The sequence below is a fragment of the Oncorhynchus nerka genome, linkage group LG3, assembly GCF_034236695.1.
Source record: "Oncorhynchus nerka isolate Pitt River linkage group LG3, Oner_Uvic_2.0, whole genome shotgun sequence".
NCBI classification, from domain to species: Eukaryota; Metazoa; Chordata; class Actinopteri; order Salmoniformes; family Salmonidae; genus Oncorhynchus; species Oncorhynchus nerka.
Window position 1 is genome coordinate 49,892,494 of NC_088398.1, and position 26,844 is coordinate 49,919,337.

The 26,844-nt window shown below is 42.6% G+C and overlaps 1 protein-coding gene across 1 annotated transcript; it reads right to left on the reverse strand.

Annotated features, from left to right (window-relative positions):
* Positions 1-25,514, reverse strand: LOC115110068 (rho-related GTP-binding protein RhoE). Its single transcript, XM_029635410.2, has 5 exons — positions 25,203-25,514; positions 24,851-24,938; positions 3,979-4,088; positions 3,024-3,158; positions 1-2,857 (listed from the first exon to the last, which is right to left on the reverse strand). Exons 1-5 carry the CDS (start codon positions 25,350-25,352, stop codon positions 2,609-2,611), a joined length of 732 nt encoding a protein of 243 aa, XP_029491270.1. The 5' UTR covers positions 25,353-25,514; the 3' UTR covers positions 1-2,608.
* Between the last annotated feature and the right edge of the window lie 1,330 nt (positions 25,515-26,844).

Sequence of the window (26,844 nt, forward strand, 5' to 3'; positions counted from 1 at the left end):
TGAGAAAACACTAATTTAATCAAGCAGCCCTCTAGTCAGGAATAGAAATGTGGTTACCATGTCATGATGTTCACAGATTAATGTGCCAGAGGGATAAGACACTTAATTGAATATTATTCATCCCAAGCGATTATTTTACTGCAAGGAGTCTGAGTAGGTTGTAGCAAAACAAAAAATGGTTCATAATGTGTTCTGCTACGATTTCCAGACAGTGGTATTCCAAACAGTTTGACAAAATACCCATGTCAAGATTAAGTCTCAAGACGTTGTACTGTACATTGAACTTTATTTTCAAAAAAGGTAAAATATATAACTTCAATAAATACTGTCGAAACATCATACATACAAATGGACTAAACATTTTAAAAAAGGGTTGATATTCTACAGCTAACACATTCTGAACTTTAATTTACAATTTTTTCCTACTGAGAGCTAAGGCTACACCCGCTAGCTGATATACTGCCTTGGGGGGGCTGTTCTGAAATCAGCTCAACAGACTTCAACACCAACAACACCCAAGTACTTACTATGCTGCGGAGACAACTGAAGACTGAAATTGTAACTGTTAGATGTGAAAGATTTAAATCTAGTTTAACAGCAACTGCTTGGAGAGGGTGGAGAGAAAGGGGGATACCTCTCAGTTGCACAACAACGCATTCAACAATCATGCGTCTTCTGCATTTAACCAAACCCCTCAGAGGTGGTATGGGGGAGCGGCTGCCTTAAATCGACATCCACATCCCCAACTGTTCCCCAGGCGCAGATGGTTAACCGTCTTGCTCAAGGGCAGAAGGCCAGATTTTTCCCCACCTTGGGGAGTCGAACCAACGACCTTTCGGTTACTGGCCCAACGCTCTTAACCGCAAGGTTACCTGCCGCCATGAGCTATAGCTACAGGCTAGTTCTACTTAGCTACTGGACTTAGCCTAATGCCCCAGTGTGCTGGTCACATTCATTATCAAATAACAGTTGTATTTGAATCAAGAGTAGGCTACGAATGTGGTGCCTCTGTACCAGAGATGAACAGTGTGAGTAATATGTAGTCTGCCCTAGCGCTCCACACAGAAATGTATTTATTTTTTATTTTACCTTTATTTAACTAGGCAAGTCAGTTAAGAACAAATTATTTTCAATGACTGCCTAGGAACAGTGGGTTAACTGCCTGTTCTGGGGCAGAACAACAGATTTGTACCTTGTCAGCTCAGGGATTTGAACTTGCAACCTTTCGGTTACTAGTCCAATGCTCTAACCGCTAGGCTAACCACTGCCGCCCCAAATCAATAACAGCACTGTAGAGGTCATGAACCAGCAAACATTGATAACTAGACTTGTCTTTACAGACCATTGTCCTTCTTGGAGTTCGATAAGAATCCTCACATTGCATAGCCGAGGACATCCTTGAAAAGATCTGTGCAATGGTCTTCTGGGCCGATAACCGAAGCGCAGTGGCTTGATCAGCACTGGCCATGTTTAAGCCCTTAATTAAGCTCGGCATGGGTGTGCACTGTGCACCACATGTACTGGGCAGCTGTGCTGCCCGTAACTCTTGCGATGCCAGGGAGCGCAGTCATCCCAGTGACAGAAGTGTGACAGAAGAGCAGGGGTGTAGGATATGTCCTCAGAGATACTGTAGCACATCCTTCAAAATCATTGGTCATGGTCGTTACACAGCTTATCACATTAGTCGTTGCCAGAGAGCTACTTTGTGAGCGATTTCAACGCTCTGTCAAGCTTTTTTGGTTGTAAATGATAAACAGCAAAACAAAGGGTTCAGACTATGCTGAGGTTTAAAAACAGCACTAGAACGATATGCAAAGGAGCAAAACATAGTAAAAAGGCTTTCAGATCTTTCGTAACAGTGTGCAACAGCTTATAACAAACATCCCATTTGGCAAACTCATAAAGGCAGTAACAAAAGAGAAAGGGGGAGAAGATGGGCAATGTGAACAAACCAGTGTTTCTGTCCTTTAGTAACTTCTTTGTCTGTAAGTGCCAGACCCAGGTGCCAGAGATCCATTTGTCTTCTTGATCCATTTTACTGTAGCAGAACACAGCGGCAGTCTCTTGCTTCTAAACAACAATCTTGTCACTCAGTGGTGAATCCACCACCATACCACTTCTCATATCTTTCTGAAGATAAAATTAAAACCTGATACCACTTTAGCTCTTTTCCTGTCCAGATCCCAGACCAAAAGGTTATGGTGTAATTGCTGGAACAAAAACATTTCCTGGGGTAAAGAAAGCTTGAGAGGACCGACAGAAGTCAGCATGTCTTCCATCTCTTTCTTGTAGTTTATGTCAAAGGGTTGTTGACCATCTTGGCCTTAAAAATAAACCAAAACCCAATTCTGAAGCCTCAGATGGGCTCCAGTGTCCGGTTTCCTTCAGTCTCCCTGGTGAACTTCTCCTCTGGCGCAGACTAGGGCAGCTTGATGTAAGTTTGTACGTTTTGCGTCAATACAAACCAGTGGAGAAGCTGATTTAAAGTGCAGCACTAACTCGCCTTCTCACTCCTTTGCGTGTGAGTCTAATGGGAGGGGCTCTATGCAGTGTCCAGTCCCCATCACATGCCTGCTCCTCCCACAGTCCATCTCCCTACCCCAACCAATCACATTATTGTACAGCTCTTGACCTTGTCTTTACGCAGGTCTGATGTGACAGCGGTGAGTTCGGGCCTACTGGGCATGTGCGAGATCCTCTTGGTGCCCCTGGAGGATTTGTTGCGTTTGACGTTCTTGTTGCTCTTGTTGACGCACGCAAGCGTGGCCACGTGGAAGATGTCTCTGACGCTGTTCTCAGACTGCAGGGATGAACACTCGATGTAGGGAGCACTGATCTGCTTGGCCATGTTGGAGCCCTGAGAGAAAATAACACCAGTAGATCAGTCTTATTGGTATTCATAGCTGTTGAGGTTTACAGGTACCACATTAAGGCATATAGTACTAGACCAATAATACAAATAACTTATGTCCACATCATCATAGTGAGTGTTAAAGTACGAGCAAAATGCATGTACCACCTACCTGATCATATGACACGGGTGTCTGTCTGTGATTGGACAGTTCCACCAGTGTGGTGAGGTCTGTGCGGAGGTCTGACTTGCATCCTACCAGCAGAATCTTGGTGTTGGGACAAAACTCCTGGATCTCTACTCGCCACTATAGAGAAAACAATTCAGAAAATAGAAAAATCATTAACACTTCTAGTACACATGTGCTTTTACAGGTTTGGCTAATATTCAGTGTCAGACATCCAAACATAAGAGTTATGCATGCAAATCTAGACTTCCGCAAGGTCTATAAAATAAAATAAAGTTATGCACCCAGACCTCAGGTTTAGATTTGGGGCCAAAATAGTTAGACAAGTGCCAAAAGGGCTGCATTAATGGGCACTGGAGTTTTTCCAGAGAGTTAACCACCCACACATTCTCTTCATATCGTGCTGTCATCTTTGAAAACAGTCACTGACAGCGCCAGCTCTGTATCGCACAATTTAAGTAATGGAAAACATCCTCTTCCACTTTCCCAGGCTTATTCTGTGCCTTGAACAACTGTCCTCGAGCTCTCTCATTTCCCCCCACAACAATGCCCAATGATCAGTGTGTGATCCAGATACTGCGGCCCAGCCAAGTGATTATGTTCTCTCCAAAGGAGGGATCACTCCCACTCACTGGACCAAACTCCTCTCAGCTGGCACAATACCGAGCCCTGTGTCATCACAGGTCAAAGGGCACTGAGACCCAGAGTAGCCATCCCTGGGATACCACACGTGAACAAGGCCTGTTGGACTACTTCTCAGACTCATGTGCCCAGTGCAGTAATTTTCATCCATGAGGTTTTTCACAAGCCACTTCACCCAGCAACACAAACAAGCCTTTTCCAAGAGGGTCCAAGGGGACAGAGTGAAAATGCCTGTGGGACAGGTCACTTAATTCAGGGGCAAATCAGAAGAAACTTACAGGACATATGAAATGCTCACCTTCTTCAGTACACTGTCCAAGGTGTCTGGTCTGCTAATGTCAAAGCAGATGAGGACTGCATCAGAGTCTGGGTAGGAGAGTGGTCGCACATTGTCATAGTACGGAGATCCTGCAAAAACACAATAGTAAAAACCTGGTCAAAAATATGCAAATTAGGCCAAATAAAGAACTAAGAAATCACATCCCAGCTCTGCACTATTCCTTACATCAACTAACATTAGTTTAGCTCAGATAACTCAAATGTATTTAGTACCCAACAGACTTTACTGTAAATGTTAGAACACAGGGAAGCAAAATTCCTCCCTAACACCATTTCACTGTGAGCCAGCACATCCATAAATTATTACGCTTGTGTCATCATTTCAGCTGCACTGCCCGTGGGGCTGCTCACTCCCTGCCCTCCATTCATACCCAGCCCAGAACTAGGATAGGAGAACTCTGTAATATGTACATCGCATATCCAACACAGTGTCAATCCCTAGACTGTCTTGCTACATAGTACGCGGCTGGGCAACTGTGATTAGGAGCAGCTTGGATTCAATCTAATTTGAGTTCTAAATTTTGGAATGATATATTTTTAGCAAGTCTTTGAAGCATCTTTCCACATGCATTTTAATTTCCTAAATTCTATTACACAGTGCATGCTAATATAATTGTCCGGATTAGTCGCCAAAGTCAAGAAAGGAGGTGGTATGCTAATCTCGTAAACTAGGAATCTGATTAACGACATGTAAAAAGCAAGATGCATGAGATTTCGCAAACTGAATTTGGAAAAGCACACAGAGCATGTACTGACTAACTATCACATTGAAACCCGACACATTTGCAGTCTGATGACTGGCAGCGGAACATCTGCGCTTCCACCTTCGGAATGCTATGCCAGGAATTGTGTTTTTTCTCTCCAGATTATGTCTGGGAGATTCTTTCAGCTACACTGACATTTCGGTATTCAACGAGGACAGCTCAAGGAATGGTTCCCAGCGATGGGGGGGGGTAGGAGTGAAGCCTTATTCTGAAAAAGGAATGTAGATTAAATCATTTCATGCATTGACAGCTTGTCTCCCCCTCAAACATGAATTCTAAACTTGATACCAAAAAAATAAAATAAAAACTTTGTACACTAATGACATCCTCATGTTCCATGGAGAACATATGGCCGGAATGTTACATCCAATTTAAACTTAAATTTCCCTGAACAGCAAGTAATGCCAAAATTGTATTTTGGAGACAGAGGGAAGAGCTTGTTTGTAACGAGTAGGCCTAAGAACTACGCCAGCATATGGTGGTGCTTTACCAATCTCCCATTGCTTTCAAGTTTCCATGACCAAATCTGCACTGACAAGACAAATGTAATTTCTCATGTCTGGTGGGCAAGGTTCATAATCTTCTTGTTATGCGTTTGATCTATGCCTGGTGGGCCGCTCTAGTCCAGTGATTAAGGTTTGCTTTTGTAAAACTTTAAAATGGTCTTTGTGGATCGGTCTGACCAAGCTGACAAACTGAGCGACGACTGGCGGCCCTTCTCTGGCTTTAAACATTCTGACCTACTGAACGATGGGACTGGGACCAGGTAGAGAATGAAGACAAATATTTAACAGTAAATAGTCGCCCAAAAGAGTATACATTGCCTCCTGGAGACTTTCCTCAGTCAATTGAACACAGACAACCAGCGTAGTGATGACACTGGGAAAGGGGAGGAGCCCAAAGAAGGTACTGCTTTTTTACGATTCTGCTACCGAATCGACTAGCACTCACTTTGGGGATCCAGACCGTTATACAAGAGCCCAGGAAAAGGAAAGCCATGCCGATGGACTGACAGCTCATTTGCCCCATTTCACTGCAGCCCTAAGGCCTTGTTCAGTCCCCAGAGCCAGCCAGACACCCACACCCATCCCTCTACCCCCTACTGTGAGTAAACACCCCCGCTATCAGACTGAAGGAGCCATTCTGATGGAACCATTCTGAGGGCTTAAAAGGAGATCCCAGTTGGAGTCCATAAAAGACAGGCTACCACAATGCATCTGACAAGCAGAGAGACAAGGGGACATTTTTATTCTACCCATTCCTGACAGAGCAGTAACCAGCTCAAAACAGAACCACTACTCCCCCCACAAAAAGGACAGCGTCACCATCATTTGTGTCATATCCCATGTACTTGAGCGAATAAGATCAAGGGCTACAGCGCAGTCTGTGTGTATAGAATAGAGAGCATAGAGAGTATGGAATAGAGAGCACCTTTCCCCCCCCTCATACCACTAGAATGAAACTGTACATTCATCTACAGACAGAGGACTTGTTTTCAAACGGTGAGAGGGGTCTCCAGGGAACTCTAAAACACTAAAAGGTAACTTTGTCCTTGACCGGTGATATGGAGACACCTTTCACTGTGGGAATACCTCTAAAAGAACCCCACCATATTCTTGGCTTCCGCGTGGAACTGCCTTGTTTAACATATTCAAAACAAATCCGAGAGAATGGAAAAGTAACTAAATCATTGATGAAAAACTGTTGGTGCATTGAATCAACTTCAGTCTGGTTTCAAAATGTGAGAATGTTTTGCTCAAAATACAGTTTTCAAAACAAGCTTTTAAAAATTTTTATAACTCTGCATTGTGAACAATGGGGTCTTTGTGAGGATTAAAATGTAGTCTTGTGAATGGCATGCTGCTCAAATTCTCTCAACCGAGAAGCATGAGCTCTGCCAGTGCCACTATAGCAGAGGGCAGTCCAGCCACATCAGTCAAGGGCTTAACTACCAAAACAATGAAGTCACAATAAAAAAAAAGTCACTTAAGACAGGAAGACCGACAGGCCTAAAAAGTGGTACATTTCTTCAGAGACCTCAAGAAGCTGCAAGCAAGTGGGAGCATTGACAGACACTATCTGCTATACCTTACCTGAACAAAGAGCAACAGCTCTCTCCTTGCCTATCCCTCAGGCACTGCCTCGGACCTCATCCACCAATAAGTAAATGACCAGCCTGAGGGGCATCTACATGAAAAAAATGTGGTGAATGTCTGTGGGGGGCTAAGGAGACACCTTAAAAAATTACCGTTTGTAATGAGCACCTAAACAAAACCCATAGCACTAAAGAAGTGTTCCCCCTGTACTCATGGAAAAACCCTTTCAGTGTAAACTTAAACCAAATCCTAAGTTTGTAGAAAATATACCTATATATTTTTTATAATACAATTTGAGAACTAGAAATGTCCAAAATAAAAGCTAAAAATGATTAAACCAATAAATAAAACAAATTAATTTACAAGTACTTTTGGCATGGCTGAATTATTGACCGGGCACATGCCCAGGGGCCTCCATTGATTGTTATGTTTGAGCAACACAGAGAATTAGCCATGATAATTCTTCAAATTGCAGGAATCTTTACACTGCAACATTGTCAACTCCATGGGAAGATTTGCAGAATTAAGTACATTAAAATTGCTAAATTCCCTCTGCTCCTTGTAAGAATTTACAGAATTGAAGGAAAGAACCCTAAGTTAAATTGAAAATGCTTGTTATCTAGATGGTGAGTTTATGTTCGCAACATTAGCCTGGTTAGATGACTCGCCATTTAAACACATGAGAAATTCATAAAAATGGGTTTAGTTCTCTTTGGCTTTTATAAACCAACAGTCTAGTGGTTCCTCCTTTAAAAGTCGTCATACAGCAGCACACCTTGCATGCTGCCACAGCATTTTTATTTTACCTTTATTTAACTAGGCAAGTCAGTTAAGAACAAATTCTTATTTTAAATGACGGCCTGGGAACCATGGGTTAACTGCCCTGTTCAGAGGCAGAACGACATTTTTACCTTGTCAGCTTGGGGATTCGATCTTGCAACCTTTCGGTTACTAGTCCAACGCTCTAACCACTAGGCTACTTGCCGCCCCGTGGCAGCGGCACAATCTTGCCGCCCCCCGCCCCATAGTTGAATTCTCAGCCATTTTTTCTGTTACTGCAAGTTAATGCTAGTTTGACCACCAGATGGTATCTTAGAGAAGCATTTGAAAGTATTCCGTATTGGCAATACCAGAGAATTTAAAACCTTGGTAATAACAGTATATGGGATTGTTTAAGAAATTTGGCCTAATTAATATGGTGTTTCTATTCAGAGAAAAATGGAAAAATGAAACCCTCTGGTTTTCTATGGCACTGTACAACGTGACCTCAGGAGTAGGCTACAGGATCTGAGGATTCTAAATTTGCCTTCATTGAAAAACTTTGTTCCAATATTTCTGTAAATCAGTGCCATTTATTCCCATGGTAATTTATGAATCCATAACTAAATCAACATCTGCATTTTGAAAGAGTATCACGTTATTAGCGAAAATGTGTTTAAAAGGCTACTGTGCAGTTTACAATAAATATTGTAGTAAACATGGGATGGTGCCTAATTCCTTACATAAGGGCGAGCAGGCCATGTCTGTACTACAGAATGCAGGGCATGTGTTATGTCATAGTTGTGATGTCTTACTATTTTCTACAATGTAGAAAATAAAGTAAACCTGGAATGAGGAATCCAATCTTTTGGCTGATACTTGCTTAGAATAATATGTTTCTATTCCATGAAAAACAAATGGAAAATATGGGCTTTGTTCCAATATCTGTGATATTTATTCCCATAGTAATTAGTTATGGATCCATAACTAAAACATCTGCATTTTGAAAGTGTATTTTAGCAGGCCATGTCGGTACTACAGAATGCATGGCAAGTGGGAGACCAGGGTTCAAATCCCAGTTGGCGAGGAAGGAGAAGGCTGTCCTTGTAAATAAGAATTTGTTCTTCACCGATTCCATGTGTTATTTCATAGTGGTGACGTCTTCACTATTAACCTAGAAAAAGTATTAATGTAGAAAAAAGTAAAAGAAATCCTGGAATGAGTAGGTGTCCAAACTTGGTACTTGCTTAATTAATATCATGGTGTTTCTATTCCATGGAAAAACCCTCTGGGTTTGCTAGACTGGAACAGAAAATATGGTGCTGTACAATGTTATTTCATAGTTGTGATGTCTACTACAGAATTAGACATTACTCAACACTAGTGAGACTCATTTTGCCTATAGTAGGCCGACAGTATATTGAAAAATATTTCTCAATGGTGTGACTCTCCGCCAACAATTACAGATATTAATTTAGAGTCCTCCAATCCTCTAAGGGCCATTTCCCGTTAGATATTCTTAGATCATAAGTGGCTTTGATATAATTCTAAATTAATAGTTAATTAAAAAAAGTAATAATATTTGTTTTTATTTAACCTCGAGTGAGCATGAAAAGGGCAACAACAAAACAGGCATCACTTGCTTATATTGTCAACACATTAAGAATATCATAGCGTACAAGTAATTCGTTATGGACATTTTGAAAGAGTATTTATCATTACTTTATTATCGAAAGCATAAAGATGCTGATGAAGGAATGCAGTACAGCATATGCTTTTACATATGGATAATAAAGCATTTAGAAGATAAGCCACCTGCATTTGTTTAGGCTACTGTGCAGTGACAAGTAAACATGGCATATAGTACATACTGCATGGGAAAGTGCCTAATTCCTTACATAAGGGAGAGCAGGCCACGTCCAGACTTTCTCGGTGACCTCAAGTACTCATTAACGCGGTCTTTAATGCTTTTTCAAGTTGCATGGACGGAAACGTCTGAGACACAGTATTAATGATGAACACCCGGAGGTTCACTGGTAAGCCACATTTGCCTCGGGATCCATCCCAGTTTGTATTCCGAACCCACTCGTGGTATCTCTTCGGTTACACATCCTTGGAATAGCAGAACAGGATAACGGTCCGGGCGGCCCTTGCTGTGCAGTTGGTCAAGTTCTGTTGTCAGAGGAATGGAAATGTCAGGGTGAACCAACGACCTGACAAACCCACCATGCAGGTTGACTGCCTGTCGGAGGTGGAGTTCCAGAGCTCACAGGTGTGCCTGGCATGGATTGTGACGCCATTTCCTTCCTCACCCTTTTCAACACTTCCGTCACCTGATTCTCAGCTAATGAGGAGTGACTCTCCGCCAATACCGCCTGGCTCTGGACCAATACATCAGCTGTCGCCCATATCTCTGCCCTCAGAGAATGTTTCTCTTTCAGCTTTCAATGACACAATCTTCAAAGTTTGAATCTCACCCATGAGCGCCTTCTTCAGATGAGCAGAATGGTACCGCCCTGAGCCCCCATCCATTACAGTGGCCTATGATAGAAAAGGTAGATCAATTAAGAATTAAAAAAGTGACTCCAACACACATGTTAAGAATCTAGCTTAACTAATAGCCTTCTTGGCAACCATGTGTTTTTTCGGTGCGGCCCGTTGTCCAACCCTTTATCCACGGATCTCCACATGTTGTAAGCTCTGCAAAAACACATTCGTTTTTAGTACACAATTATAGAGTTTAAGGCATACTGCCTCTTTTTTAATAAAAAAAATGCTCTGAAACCAAAATACCTTTGTGGTCCTCTCAGCTCCGGCTCATTTAAGTCCTCTGGTGGTTACAGTCCTTACCCTGGAACGGGTAGCACCATAGAAAGAAGCTGGTGGTTACAGTCCTAACCCTGGAACGGGTAGCACCATAGAAAGAAGCTGGTGGTTACAGTCCTAACCCTGGAACGGGTAGCACCATAGAAAGAAGCTGGTGGTTACAGTCCTAACCCTGGAACGGGTAGCACCATAGAAAGAAGCTGGTTTGATGAAAACATTGTCCATTTTGTCTGTTCTCTTTGGTCGCAATGTGATTTTTTAAAATTAAGAGCTCGTTTTTGAAATGGTAACTGTTAAGGGAGGAGTGAGGAAAGGCGTGACTTTCAGGTTACAATAGGCTATAAAGTATACAGCAGATTGCCCTTACTTTGATTATATTGTAGCACCATGATTTTTATTAATTTAAGTGAGCAGATTAGGGCATTCAGGAGGAACGGAAAAATCTACTGGAGACATTTCAAAAATACTGGTAGACTTGGGGATTTTGGTCACGGACAGTGCTACTCGGAAAAACACTAAAGGACGCCTGTTTTACACCGAACTCGAAAGGCCAGGAAAATGAACAGGTACAGTAATACATACATTCAGACACAGGAAACCAGTCACAGAATGGAGTTTGATACATGGTATTGGATGACAGATTTATTTCCCCCCGTAAATTAACTGACAAAATATGCACAAACGCTTGCCTCCACATTAACACATTTTTTGCTTGACTCGATATAACTTACATTTGCCTCCCCGTAATGTTTTGTCAGCCATCTTTGCTGAAGAAAGCCACAAGGGAGGGGTGGCTCCACGTCAAATTCATCATTGGAACAACTCAATATGATTGTCAAAAAAAACCTTGGGACCCAAATGCATGAGAGCTCTAACCTCCCCTTGTGGTGCTCTGAAGCAATGAAGCCGTGACGCTGGGTACCTCTAAGTCCCGGTGTAAGCTCTCAAATTTTAAAGGAGTAACCATTGTAGCTTGCTCGTTAACTAGCTAGCTAACAGGTGGTGAAGCTAGGGCTTGGCATTCTTGATAATGTGTCTGTTGGTGAGGGGGTAGGTAGCCTACTTCAAGTACTACTTGACTTGTAGCTAGCTACCCTAGCTGTATTATTTTATTTTAGGTTTCAGAGATGGACTGATTAGCATCCTCTTGAGTCAAGTGTGCTTACATTACTGCGGGAGAACATTGATAGGTTTGCTGTCACCCTCTGTACAAGCAAATTATTATAGCTAATAGGCAAGGTTATGAAACCTTATTTAGTCCTACCTGTTAGGGTGCGTTTTATAGTAATCGGCATGCAACAGAGGTCGACCGATTAAATCGGAATGGCCAATTAATTAGGGCCGATTTCAAGTTCATAACAATCTGAATTTTTTTACACTGATTTGGCAGATTTATTTTTTTACACCTTTATTTAACTAGGCAAGTCTGAACACGCTCTTATTTTCAATGACGGCCTAGGAACGGTGGGTTAACTGCCTTGTTCAGGGGGCAGAACGACAGATTTTGACCTTGTCAGCTTGGGGATTCAATCTTGCAAACTTAGTTAACTAGTCCAACGCTCTAACCACCTGCCTCATTGCACTCCACGAGGAGCCTACCTGTTACGCGAATGCAGTAAGAAGCCAAGGTAAGTTGCTAGCTAGCATTAAACTAGTAATATCATCAACCATGTGTAGTTTTCTAGAGTGTCCTGCATTGCATATAATCGATGCGGTGTGCATTCGCGGAAAAAGGACTGTCGTTGCTCCAACGTGTACCTACCCATAAACACAAATGCCTTTCTTAAAATCAATACACCGAAGTATATATTTTTAAACCTGCATATTTAGCTAAAAGAAGTCTAGGTTAGCAGGCGATATTAACCAGGTGAAATTGTGTCACTTCTCTTGCTTTCATTGCACGCAGAGTATATGCGAAAATTGTTTTAGATCTGATAGTTTCCGGATTCGACCATATTAATGACCTACGGCTTGTATTCCTGTTTGCCAGAAGCTCTTCACTGTGCTTCAAGCATTGCGCTGTTTATGACTTCAAGCCCATCAACTCCCGAGATTAGGCTGGTGTAACCGAAGTGAAATGGCTAGCTAGTTAGTGGGGTGCGCGCTAATAGCATTTTAAACGTCACTCGCTCTGAGACTTCTAGTAGTTGTTCCCCTTGCTCTGCATGGGTAACAATGCTTCGAGGGTGGCTGTTGATGTGTTCCTGGTTCGAGCCCAGGTAGCGGCGAGGAGAGGGATGGAAGCTATACTGTTACACTGGCAATAAAGTGCCTATAAGAACATCCAATAGGCAAAGGTATATGGAATACAAATGGTATAGAGAGAAATAGTCCTATAAATACTATATTAACTACAACTTAAAACCTCTTACCTGGGAATATTGAAGTCCCATGTTAAAAGGAACCATCAGCTTTCATATGTTCTGAGCAAGGAACTTAAACGTTAGCTTTCTTACATGACACATATTGCACCTTTACTTCTCCAACACTTAGTTTTTGCATTATTTAAACCAAATTGAACACGTTTCATTTGTTTGAGGCTAAATAGATTTTTATTGATGTATTATATTAAGTTAAAATAAGTGTTCAGTATTGTTGTAATTGTAATGACAATTACAACAATAAATTTTTTTTAAAATTGAATAAAAAAAATAAAAATATCGGTATCTAAAAAAAAAAAATCATAAAATCGGTCGACCTCTAGTATGCACACATGAGAGAATTGAGGGGGTATTGATAACACATGCTACTCTCAATTTGAAGTTGAACTTAACTGATGCCATGACGGCAGCTGCTAAGGAAGGAGCAGCTGCGAACCAGAAGACTGCAGCCAAGGCAGCGCTGGTCCACACCTGCCCTGTGCATGGCCGGCATGCTCATTGGGCAGCTGCCTATGGTGACAGACTGACAAAGGGGCAGCATTTTCTGAGCTAAACAGACCAACGCACCTCCAACATATAAAAGATCACAATTCTGCTCAGAACAATGACTCAGCCAACCAGTGGCTGGAAGGGCTTTTTATGAGAGCGTTGATGCCAACCTGTGATAAGCAATGACCACTGACAAAGGCAGGGGCGCAACATATTTTGCGTCGCTGCATCTCTCCAACAGCAGTAAATTGTCTAGAAAATATAGGATGTGGTAGAAAGAGTATGTAGCCTACAGGCTGGAGATAAATGACAATGTAATGAGACTGACACTTTACATTATGCAGTAAACTAGACTAACCTAAAAAGGTGCCCAATAAATAAAAGTGCTGTCATGTTAACCTAAAAACAGAACAGGTCAAAGTAAAATGGATAATCACGAGTGTTGTCCAGGAGTTGCATCTCATGTTAAGTGGTTTCAATATTTTTGGTCCTGTCCAGAAGTTTGTTGAGTGTTTTATAAAACTGCAGGCTGACCACAGATGGGTATTCATAAAATTAAACTTCAGGCAACACCTCAGTAAGCCCAGAACGACAGATGCCTTTTTGGTGCAGTTCGGATTTCCTTGATTTCCACATCAACGGACATTGGTTTTTGGTCCGGACCAGACCAAATCATAGAAGTCTACATACGGTTCAGATTTTGTCCAGTCCAGCCTTGACCAAAACAGAAGTATTTTCACATTCAGAACCAGATTTCAATGTTGGGAAAATATGGTATTTCAGTGTCCTGGAAAATATACATTTTAAAAACAGATATTTTTACCCTTCAGAATGTCTGGAAAAGACAAACAGTGCATTCGGAAAGTATGCAGACCCCTTGACTTTGTTACAGCCTTATTCCCCCCCGGTTTAGACATTTTTGGAAATTAAACTGAAAAAATATTTTGTAAATAAGTATCCAAACCCTTTGCTATGAGACTCGAAATTGAACTAAAATTCAATTGATTGGACATGATTTGGAAAGGCACACGTCTAAGGCCCCACATTTGACGGTACATGTCAGAGAAAAACCAGAGACAGGATTGTGGCAAGGCACAGAAAATATTTCTGCAGCATTGAAGGTCCCCAAGAACACAGTGGCCTCCATATGAAGCTTGGAACCACCATGACTCTTCCTAGAGCTGGCCGCCCAGCCAAACTGAGCAATTGGGGAAGGAGGGCCCTGGTCAGAGAGGTGACCAAGAACCCAGTGGTCACTGACAGAGCTCCTCTGTGGAGATAGAGAACCATCTCTGCAGCACGCCACCAATCAGGCCTTTATGGAAGAGTAGCCAGACAGAAGCCACATGGCAAACTCAAAGACTGTCAAGAGGCACCGAAAGGGCTCTCTGACCATGAGAAAAAAATAGATTCTGGTCTGATGTTACCAAGACTGAACTCTTTGGCCTGAATACCAAGCGTCACATCTTGAGGAAACCTGCACTATCCCTACGGTGAAGCATGGTGGTGGCAGCATCATGCTGTGGGCATGTTTTTCAGGATTGAGGGAAAAATGAACGAAGCATAGAGAGATCCTTGATGAGTCCGGAGTCCTCTAGAGCAGGTTACTCCGACAGGGACGAAGGTTCAACTTCAACAGGATAACAACCCTAAGCACACAGCCATGCAGTCTCCATAGACAAAAATTGGCAGTAGAATGGCCTTTCTGCCATGCTAGAGCTGCATGATCAACTAAGTGCTGTCATTGTGAAGTGGAAATGTCTAGGAGCAACAACGGCTCAGCCTCAAAGTAGTAGGCCACAAGCTCACAGAACGAGACCAGAGTTCTGAAGCGTATAAAAATCTGTCCTCGAAGCCAAACTGCCTCGAAGCCACGTCAGCACAATAATCGTTCGTCGGGAGTTTCATGAAATGGGATTCCTTGACCGAGCAGCCGCAATAGCCTAACGCCACCATGCACAATGCCAAGCGTCAGCTGGAGTGGTGTAAAGCACACCTTAATTGGAGCAGGGGAAATCATGACTCACGCTTCATCATCTGGCAGTCTGAACAAATCTGGGTTTGGTGGATGCCAGGAGAACGCTACCTACCCCAATGCATAGTGCCAACTGTAAAGTTTGATGGAAGATAGGTGGAATAATGGGGGCTGTTTCATCGTTTGGGCTTGATACAGCATACAATGACATTCTAGACAATTCTGTGGTTCCATCTTTGTGGCAACCATTTAGCAAAGGCCCTTTCCTGTTTCAGCATGACAATGCCCCTGTGCACAAAGCAAAGTCCATACAGAATGAACTTGACTGGCCTGCACAGAGCCCGGACTTCAACCCCATCGAACACCTCTGGGATGAATTGGAACGCCGACTGCGAGCCATGCCTAATCGCCCAGCATCAGTGCCTGACCTCACTAATGCTTGTGGCTGAATGGAGGCAATGCCCTGCAGCAATATCCCAATATTTAGTGAAAAGCCTTCTCAGAAAAGTAGAGGCAGTTACAGCAAAAGGAGGAGACCAACTTAATAAACACCCATGACTTTGGATTGAGATGTTCGACGAGCAGGTGTCCACATACCTTTGGTCATGTGTGTGTGTGTGTGTGTAGTTTGTGGCATCGTATTGCTTAGTTCATAATATGTCAACTTATGTATATCTAAGCCACAGATCATCTTCCGCCATTAGGGACCGTTAACCCAAAGACATTCAAGCAGCACTTTGAGAGAAAGCACCCAAAGTCTCTACTGGTCCCAGTACTGGTTGATGTGTAGGCCTAAGTGACCACACACACACACAAATGGACCTACAGCTGGGGTAGGATACTTCAATCATTCACAGTAGATGGTGTAAACCACCACGTTATCCCCCCCAAAAAATATATAAAAAGCTGTCCTCAATGCTTAAGTTTTGTTTGTGGCTCAAAATTGTGGAAATACTGTGATTGCCCAGTCTTAAAATGTTGTGATTCAGACACAGGATGAGCACAATTTGAATGCTGTAACTGAGATGGAATGATGTCAAGGGACACACGCCGAGAATGACTGGACATGGACAGGATATTTGTAACATCCTAAAGTGCAGAAGCACACTAGCATCCAATTTTATGTTTATTCCATGGACAACCAGCTCTAGCTACCCCTTATTCCACACTATGCAGTTTATGCCCCATTGTTCACACAACTTCGGACACTTTGGAACTGTCCATCTTCTCTATAAAACCTACCTTCACCCATTTTCCCTATGCTGCTATGTTGAGCTGTTTCCCCCCCCCCCCATTGTAATGCTGTCCCTAGTCAGGTTCAGACTGAATGCAGCAGCAACATGGACCTGTTACATTGAAAAGGGTGCTGATATAGCTGCTTTTAGGCATGGCTTCCTTGATTTGAGTCTCATTCTGCTGGAGTTTACCTAGTATTTTATATAAAACCTACTTTACGCATCCTGTTGCCATTGAACTCATCCACCCAAAAATCACAATATGCTGTTCTACATTGTGTTATTGCTAGTCTAATTCCTAAAATGGAATTCTGCCCTCAGAGAAATAATGGTTCATATGGTGCTCTTCGATGTCCCAGGTTAAATGGTATGGATAAAATAATGTTTACTTGAAATGCAGATGTTTGTTGTGTATGCATCGTTTTAAAGACATCAAACTAGTAAACAATGTAAATGTTGGAGTTCAGGTGTTTGACGTGATTGATGGATGACCAGGTGTATTTGTCAAATAAATATGCATATTCATGATTATGGATACATTCTGCAATGAGTTAATCTGGCTTTGAACATGTCAAAGTGAATTCTGAATTGCTTGAATACAGTACAGCATTCTGATGAATTGAAATAGACTTCACCTTGTTCATATAGTTGGCAGAAATAAGGGATTAAATAGACCTCCACTGGCTGAAACAGAAGAGGATCTGGTGAAAATAAGGGTAAGTTTCTAATATCTACGTAGGTAGCTAGCTTCCTTGCAAGAACTAGCCTCGTATTCATGGCACATTATAAATATCTGACTGATACTAGGATAGTACTCTGTACAAGACCAAATGCATAAAAACAAGCGTTAAATCAAAATAAAATATGGAACAGTTACATTTTCTCAATACATATTTAGTTTTGGATCAAGGTAGCGAGCTAGTTGACAGCAAAGCTAGAGAAGCCGTGCAGGGATTTGTCGTCTGGCATGACCTGTACTTCGATGCTAATTAGCATTTCTGAATCTGAGATTAAACAGAGACGAATATATTCATAAAAGTCAAAACGTCTCACTAGGGTAAACACAAAACACAGCCCTTATTTGATAAACTGATAAAAATGGTGGAAAAACAATTGGAACAATTTGCGTGTTTGACCGCTAGGTCTTATGGACACGTCCACTGTAGGGCTCTAGTCACATTCATAGCACAGGGTGAGAAGATGGGTTCATATCAAACATGACCCAATTTAATATGTACAGGTTGGAACAGTGTAGGGGTGAGCCGGAGGCTGCTAGACAACCTAGACAGTGGGGAGAAACCTGCACAACCATCTGCGCTACATACTAATAGCTAGGCCCAGAGCCATTGATATACAGTATAGTGACGACCCAGGTGATGTAGAGCTGCCAACTCACGCATTGGCTGTGAGACTCGCATTTGACCCCCCCTCCACAATGAAAAATACTATGTTTAATTAGTCCATTAGAATGTCAGCATGTTCATTTTAACTGTGCTCCAAATTGATTTGAAGTGCGTAGCCGTAATTTAATCTCCCGGTTGAAACCACTATCCCGTCTTGCCACAGCACTGAACCATGACACATTAGGGTGTAGGGGCAAATAGTTACCTGACCTATTTACTTTGTTTGATCAGTGGAACAATTCTAATTATTAAGGGGCTAAAAATAGGGTAATGAGTGTGCTTGTTCGCAAGAACTGTTATTCCCCACTTATTTTATTATTACACTTCTTCCAAGTACAAATCACATATTTGAAATCTGGTGTCTTAATTATTTATAAGAGGCTACGTATTTCGCAGCCATTCATGGACAGTTTTAAATAAGTGACACAAATAAAGCATTGGATATTAAAATGAGTCAGTTTAAATGGGACATTTTAGTATTATGCACAGTCTAGGCAGAACTGTTGGGGGGGGGAGAAAAATCACAACTCAAACATCACATTATCCATGTTGGGTAAGATGACGGCATGGCCCCCACTGTCAACTGCATTAATTTTTAACCTGTGTAAATATTTGCATGAACATAAGATTCAACTGAGACAAACTGAACAAGTTCCACAGGCATTATTCCATTTCTGTTGGTCACGTGTCCCCGAACAAAGGGGGGGGATCAAAATGAAAAGTCCGTATCTGGTGTGGCCACCAACTGCATTAAGTACTGCAGTGCATCACCTCAGACTGCACCAGATTTGCCAGTTCTTGCTGTGAGATGTTACACCAGTCCTCCACCAAGGCATCTGCAAGTTCCCGGACATTTCTCTGGGGGGGGGGGCCTAGCCCTCAACCACCGAGCCAACAGGTCCCAGACGAAATCAAAGGGATTGAGACCTGGGCTCGTCACTGGCCATGGCAGAACACTGACATTCTATCTTGCAAAAAAATCACGCACAGAACGAGCAGTATGGCTGGTGGCATTGTCATGCTGGAGGGTCATGTCAGGATGAGACTGCAGGAAGGGTACCACATGAGGGAGGAGGATGTCTTCTCTGTAACGCATATCGTTGAGATTGCCTGCAATGCCAACAAGCGCAGTCCGATGCTGCGACACACTGCCCCAGACTAATGACAGACCCTCCACCCCCAAATCAATCCCGTTCCAGAGTACAGGCCTCGGTGTAACGCGCATTCCTTCGACAATAAACACATATCCAACCATCACACCTGGTGAGACAAACCGCAACTTGTCAGTGGAGAGCACTTTTTGCCAGTCCTGTCTGGTCCAGCGACGGTGGGTTTGTTCCCATAGGGACGCTGTTGCCGGTGATGTAAGGCAGGTCCTCACCAGACAAGAGACCTACAAGCACTCAGTCCAGCCTCGCTCAGCCGATTGCAGACAGTCTGTGCGTTCCTGGTGTAACTTGGCCAGTTGTTGCCATCCTGTACCGGTCCCGCAGGTGTGACGTTCGGATGTGCCGATCCTGTGCAGGTGTTGTTACACATGGTCTGCCACTGCGAGGATGATCAGCTGTCTGTCCTGTTACAATTTTATTTTTTTATTTTTTTAAGTAACATTTTCCTGGAGGAGGACCCCAAATTCCCCTTCTAGGGGGTTGTGCCAGAAGGCAATGAAATTCGCATAGCAAATCTCACACCAAGCTTTCTTCAAAAGGTCTGCAGCCCTGTGATATGTCACAACAATAAAACCTACTGGGGCACTAATGCAACACCAACGACAGAATAATAAATATCTGGCCGCTTGTAATGCTGGACAGAAACATTCCTCATTAAATGGTTTCTGCTAAAAATAAACATTTTCTATAATTTTGTAAAACAAACATTCCCTGGTGTATCAAAGGCCACATTGATGTGATCGATAAATAGTAGAAGCAGTACGTGAGGATTTAAAAAAAAGTTTGTGCAAATAGTCCGGGTAGCTATTTGGTGAACTATTCAGCAGTCTCATGGCTTGGGTGTTGAAGCTGTTCAGGGTCCTTTTGATTCCAGACTTGCATGGTACCGCTTGCTGTGCAGTATTTGAGAACAGTCGGACTTGAGTAGCTGGAGTATTTGACCATTTCTAAGGCCTCCCTCTAACATCTGATAGAGGTCCTGATGGCAAGCTTGGCACCAGTGATGTACTGGGCTGTACATCGTGCTTTGCAGTCAGATGTCAACCAGTTGTCATACCAAGCAGTGATGCAGCCAGTCAAAATGCTCTCAATGGTGCAGCTGTAGTACCCCTCCCTCTACAACAGCCCAATCATCCAGACAGGCTGGAGGACTCAGAGGCTGTTGTATAGGAGGTAATTACCTTCTGATCTGTGGCTGGGTTAGATACCCCAGGGACCACTAGATGTGGGCATTTTGTACCAAGAAATGTAACGTAAGCAATGTGTCAGCATTTATTTACTCAGGAAAAACAGTACTTGAACTGGGGAAGGTGTGTTTAATTTGGAGTGAGCTGACAGTCCAGCAGTGGCATGTATTCATGGAAGCCAGGCTGAATGAATGTCACCGGAGAAAGCATCAGAGCAAGCGAAACAGCTCCCCTCTGTACGTGTCGGCCATCTGATGCTGTCTGGTCCAAAAGAGTATGACATTGTTGACGCCTGTAGCATTGGACACAAGGGAAGCCAATGAGCATTTGGCCTCCCTTGATCAAATAAAAAAGTATAAAAACAGAAAAATAATTTAAAAAACAGAAAAATAAAGGCAATAAAGGGAAGCCAGTTTGGATTTGGCGTCACTGCGACAGACTAGAATTGTTGCATCTGGTTGCATTGTCCTCCGGTGGATAGCTAGATAAAATTCACCCTTTCCTAAATTAGCTATGGATGGAGATAGGGATTAATTCTCTGTACTGGCCAATGATTATAAAATGGTGATTCTGAGCCAACCATTAACTCATACATTATGCCCCTGGTCTGAGAGGATGGAAGTTCAACATGTACAGTCCATTCAGAGTGTATTCAGACCTTGACGGCAACATTGTTACATTACAGCCTTACTCTAAAATTGATTAAGTAGTCCCCCCCCAATACTCCCATAATGACAAAGCAAACTGGCGTTTGTATTTTTTTTAATACACTTGCAAAAATGTATAAGCTACATAAGTATTCAGACCCTTTACTCAGTTGAAACAACTTTGGCAGCAGTTACAGCCTTGCTTGTTGTGACATGCCCAAGAACATTCTTGGTATATGGGTATTTGGGGGGGGTTTCGCACTTTCTTTGCAGATCCTCTCAAGCTGTCAGGTTGGATGGGGAGTGTAGCAACACAGCCATTTTAAGGTTTCTCCAGAGATGTTCGATCGAGTTCGGGCTCTGGCTGGGCCACTCAAGGACATTCAGACTTGTCCCGAAGCCAATCCTGCCTTGTCTGTGTGCTTAGGATCATTGTCCTGTTGGAAGGTGAACAGTCACCCCAGTGAGGTCCTGAACACTCTGGAGCAGGTGTTCATCAAGGATCCCCCTGTACTTTGCGCCGTTCATCTTTCCTTCAATCCGGACTAGTCTCCCAGTCCCAGACGCTAAAAAAATATCCCCACAGCATGCTGCCACCACGCTTAACCGTAGGGATGATGCCAGGCTTCTTCCAGATGTGACACTTGGCATTCATGCCAAAGAGTTCAATCTTGTTTCATGGTCAGAATCCTTTAAGTCCCTTCTCCAGATCTGTGCCTCAACACAATCTTGTCTCGGAGCTCTACGGACAATTCCTTAGACCTCATGGCTTTTTTTTGCTCTGACCTGCACTGTCAACCGAGACCTTATATAGACATGTGCGCCTTTCCAACTCATGTCCAATCAATTGAATTTAGCAAAGGTGGACTTCATTCAAGTTGAAGAAACATCAAGGATGATCAATAGAAACAGGATACACCGCAGCTCAATTTGAAGTATTATAGCAAAGGGTCTGATCACTTATGTAAATGAGGAATGAGATCCACACAAATAACGGTTTTCGCTTTGTCATTATGGGGTATTATTTGTAGATGGCTGAGAAAAAAAGAAATACATTTTAAAATGAGGCTGTAATGTAACCAAATGTAGAAAAAGTCAAGGGGACTGAATACTGAAGGCACTGTACCTAGATGTAGAAGGCTAATGTTATCCAGGTAACGTTGCCCATTAAATGGAAATTAGGCTAGCGAGCAAGCATTTTAGCTTTTAGCCAGGTAGCCTAGGACAACAAAAAAATGAAAGCGTGTACTGTGTGACAGACCGTTTCCTGAACATTAAAAAGCACGGCATTGGTGTTTCTCTACAAGTAGGGTGAGGCTGCATGTTTTTTCTACTTGCAGGAACACATGCACACAGAGAAAACAAAACCATGGAAAGCCATATTTAGCTTACGTTGATTGGACAATTATTTTGGTATCTTTTAGTTGTCACTGTATTAGACTGACGATGTTGAAGTTGAAAGGGTGCTGGAATAGTGGAGGCAGCTCATATTTTCTTTGAAACTGTGGTTCTAAATCAATAATTGTTTAGTGGTCCGCAAATGTCCGAAACAATAACTGGCTTGACCATGCTGTAGGTCATGTAACTGGTTGTTACATGCAATATTTTTTTGGGTGGACTTCAGACAGTCGCTCTTCAGTCGTGACAAAACAAAAGTTTGAATTTATTCTGCCACTGTCTTAAGGTCTCGGCCTTTGGGCCTATAGTCACATGGCATATGAACTAACAGGTCATGGAGCAAGCAATGCAATGATCACAAAACAGGTTGTAATATGGCTTTTTTGGCTTCCCCAGTTAATTTACCCATGCACCACTACTGCAGTCAAGTCTCGAAATTATGATTTTATAAAAGAAAAAAGATGTTACATATACATTTTGAGGGTGTTTATTTAATAACCATTTCTTCATCTTTTCTTAGCTGGTGCCTCCACTGAGTGCACCAAATGCGTTCATCTGTTACGCATCTCTGAGTGGAGAGAGAGGATGTGGACACGGCACACTGAATCAGTGGTTGCCATGGCACCACAAGGTCACCAAGAGAGCTCTGTAAATATTGCAGACTGTTATTTTGAAGTGTTAAGCATTGCTTTTGACCTTTTTGGCATTTTATTGCTCTGGGGTTTGATCACTCACATCTTGTGGTCTTGACGCTGAGATTTCAAGAATTGTGATGGAAAGTCTATTTTTGGCTTACACATTAAAGCTAGCTATACGACTGTTCGGATTTAAATAACGCAGCCCATGCTTTTTCAGTTTAAGCTGTTCGGAATAAATACAACAAGGACTGCATGCAGTGTCCAGAGATGGCTGTTGAGGCTCAGGGACTGTTCTTAACTGTCAATTTGTGCGCTTTCACTAGCACCCAGGTGGGTGCTACATGGTCGGCAATGGAAGACCAGTACCCTACCTACGGAGGAGCGACGTTTGGAGGAACTGACAGTCAAAAACAGGTGTGAGGCACTGATGAAGAGCTCCAGGCCTGTTCGTCTTGGTTTCTTATTGGCTGTAACAATGACACCTCCACTGCATTCCCAAGCCAAACTACCTCAACTCCTGGCCTTTCCGTCATTCAAAGCCAACTAGAGAAATTCAATCTGTCATTTCAATTTAAATGTGTTCAATACATCCTCACACTAGAGTGGTCCATAACATTCCAAGGATGCAGTGTCAGTTTAAACTCTGGATATTCCTTGCCACCTACTGGGCTAGTTTAATGTATTGATGACCCGTCAAATTAATATTAAGCTAGGCACAGTCTGATTTTTCACAAGCTTTTAAATGTGGTGGAGAAATGTTTACTCTAATTCATGGCAACGCTCACATTCCACCGTGCCAGGCCATATTCGGGCTCGTGCCCTGTAGTGCAGTATTAGTAGGCTCTTATGCCCATGTACACCAAACAAAAGTATAAAACGCAACATGCAAAGTGTTGGTCCCATGTTTCATGAGCTGAAATAAAAGATCCAAGAAGTTCTCCATATGCACAAAATACTTTTTCAACAAATTATACATTTGTTTACATCCCTGTTAGTAAGCATTTCTCCTTTGCCAAGACAATCCAGCCACCTTACAGGTGGCATATCAAGAAGCTGACTAAAGAGTTTGATCTTATACAGGTGCACCTTGTGCTTAGGACAATAAAAGGCCACTAAAATGTCAACGCTTCAGATCTCAAGTTGAGGGAGTGTGCAATTGGTGACTGCAGGCATGGTGACTGCAGGAATGTCCACCTGAGATGTTGCCAGATAATTCAATTTGTATTCCTCTACCATAAGCCGCTTCCAATGTAATTTTAGAGAATTTGGCAGTACAGCCAACTGCCCTCACAACCGCAGACCATTTGGGCTCCCGAGTGGTGCAGCAGTCTAAGGCACTGCATCTCAGTGCAAGGGGTGTCACTACAGTCCCTGGTTTGTATCCAAGCTGTATCACATCCAGACGTGATTGGGAATCCCAACGGGCGGTGCACAATTGGCCCAGCGTCGTCCAGGTTAGGCATTCATTCTAAACAAGAACGTGTTCTTACCTGACTTGCCTAGTTAAATAAATGTGTATGGCTTGTTGATCTCAACATTGTGAACAGAGTGGTGGTGGCTGTGGGTTTATGGTATGGGCAGGCATAAGTTAAACACAATTGCATTTGATCTATTGGCAATATGAATTTCCAAAAACACAACGAAGAAATCCTGAGGCCCATTGTGAAGACACATTTTTTTTGTAGACATTTAACCAACAAATGCATCTATTCCCAGTCATGTGAAATCCATAGATTAGGACCAAATGAATTTATTTTAATTGACCGATTTCCTCATATGAACTGTAAGTGAGTAAAATCGTTGCCTTTATATTTTTGTTCAGGATAGAATACTGCTAAAATAGTATAATTCAAAAAGTTCTCACCTGAAGTGTCCCAGAGACTGAGTTCTATTCTTTGCGTGTCGATTTCAAAACTGGCTGTGTAGTTCTCAAACACAGTTGGGACATAGTTCTATAAAATAAATAATTTGCAATACATCATTACGTTGATCATACACGTTAACCAATATACCAAGATGAGCTATACTCAAAACACTAACACATTATCCATCGTAATTTAATCTGTAACTCTGCAAGCAGTCACTTTGATTCACTTGGTCTGTGTGTAAAAGTGCACAAAAGTTCAGAATATATCATTTTCCAACACTACCCCTCGGGTAACGACTCGTAAATAGCACAAAACACGCAAATTAGTTAACTCATGCAACAGTCCTACCTCTGGAAAGCAATCTTTTGCAAAGACGTGAAGTAGAGCAGTTTTTCCACACTGGCTGTCCCCAACGACAACGATTTTACACTTCACGCTCTGGTTAGGATCCATCTCGGATTTCGGTGAAAGCTTTTGAACAGATCCTGTATCCTTCATTGATTTTTCTAAATGTATATAGATAAGCTCCGCACCAAAATCAGATCCCCATAACAATCACTACTGTCCTGTGATATTGTTAGCTGCGTCCCCCATTCACCAGTAAACTACTGTTGATATTGTCAGCAACGTCCTATACACACCGGTAAACTACCCTGTAAACTACTGTTGATCGTGCAAAGCGACGAACACAGGGGGTTTATATACGAGGCGCTAAACCAATCCGCTGCCTCTGTCATTTGATGAAGTAGTGGTCCGCCCCTTTCTCCCTCGTGGAGACGTCAACATTACCACGTGAACAGCGCCCTCTATTTGTTGGTATTCCCTACCATGCTCTCAGAGGAGAGGACAAGCAAGATGTGTTCAGATGTGTAAAGAAGCTAGCAAATGTCCATAGTAAAAAACGAACAAAAGAGTCATTATCATTGTGGCTGATTAAGTGGGATACCTCAAGATAAGGTAATAATACAGTTACTTAACGGTCCATTATGTAATTCAGAAATACCTAGAAGGCTGGCACAACATGTGCTGAACATCTGGTGAACTAAAAAGCACATAACTCATGTTCAGAAACTTGTGGCTGATGCAACAACTACGTGATGTTCCCTCAGGGCGAAACACAGCACTGGCAGCACATGGATTGTCATCACTAGTTACCACAGCCACAAAGTCATAAACCCTGTCTATTTCTACAACCTTATGCCTAACCCCAACTTTAAATTAAGACCAAAAAGCACATTTTTGTTTTCATAATTTCTGAGTTTGTGGCTGTGGTAACTGGAAACCCCACATGATTGGAGAGTGGTGATTAAATTATTATTATTATTTTTCTTTTACTTCTGGTAGGTCTGCTTCTACATCTGGTAACAGAGAGGAGGGCCAAACCCCTCTGTTGTGTCTTAGTCAAATGTCAAGGGAGGGAGGACAAAGAGATTCATTTAATTAACTTTGGAATTAACGGATGAAGGACACTGGAATGGTTCAAGATTATGAGGGATGGAAATTACATTTGATTTAGATTATTAAGTAGGGCTATTCATCAGTGTTGTGATGGGGGATCACTGCCATCCAGGCCCTCTCCATCAGGCAGTGTCAGAGGAAGGCCCCAAAAAATGGTCGAAGACTCCAGCCACCCAAGCCATAGACTGTTCTCTTCGCTACCGCACGGCAAGCGGTACTAGTGCACCAAGTCTGTAACCAACAGGACCCTGAACAGCTTCTACTCCAAGCCATAAGATCACTAAATAGCAAACCAATTGGCTACTCGGACTACCTGCATTGACCCTTGTTTTGCACTAACTCTCTTGCACTGACTCTACCTACACACTCACTCTGCCACCTCACCGAATACATACACACAGCATGCTCGCACATGCATCCTGACGGGACACACACTCACACATGCATCCTGACGCGACACACACACACACACCACGTTTGCTGCTGCTACTGTCTTATCTATACGGTTGCCTAGTCACCCTTACCTATATGT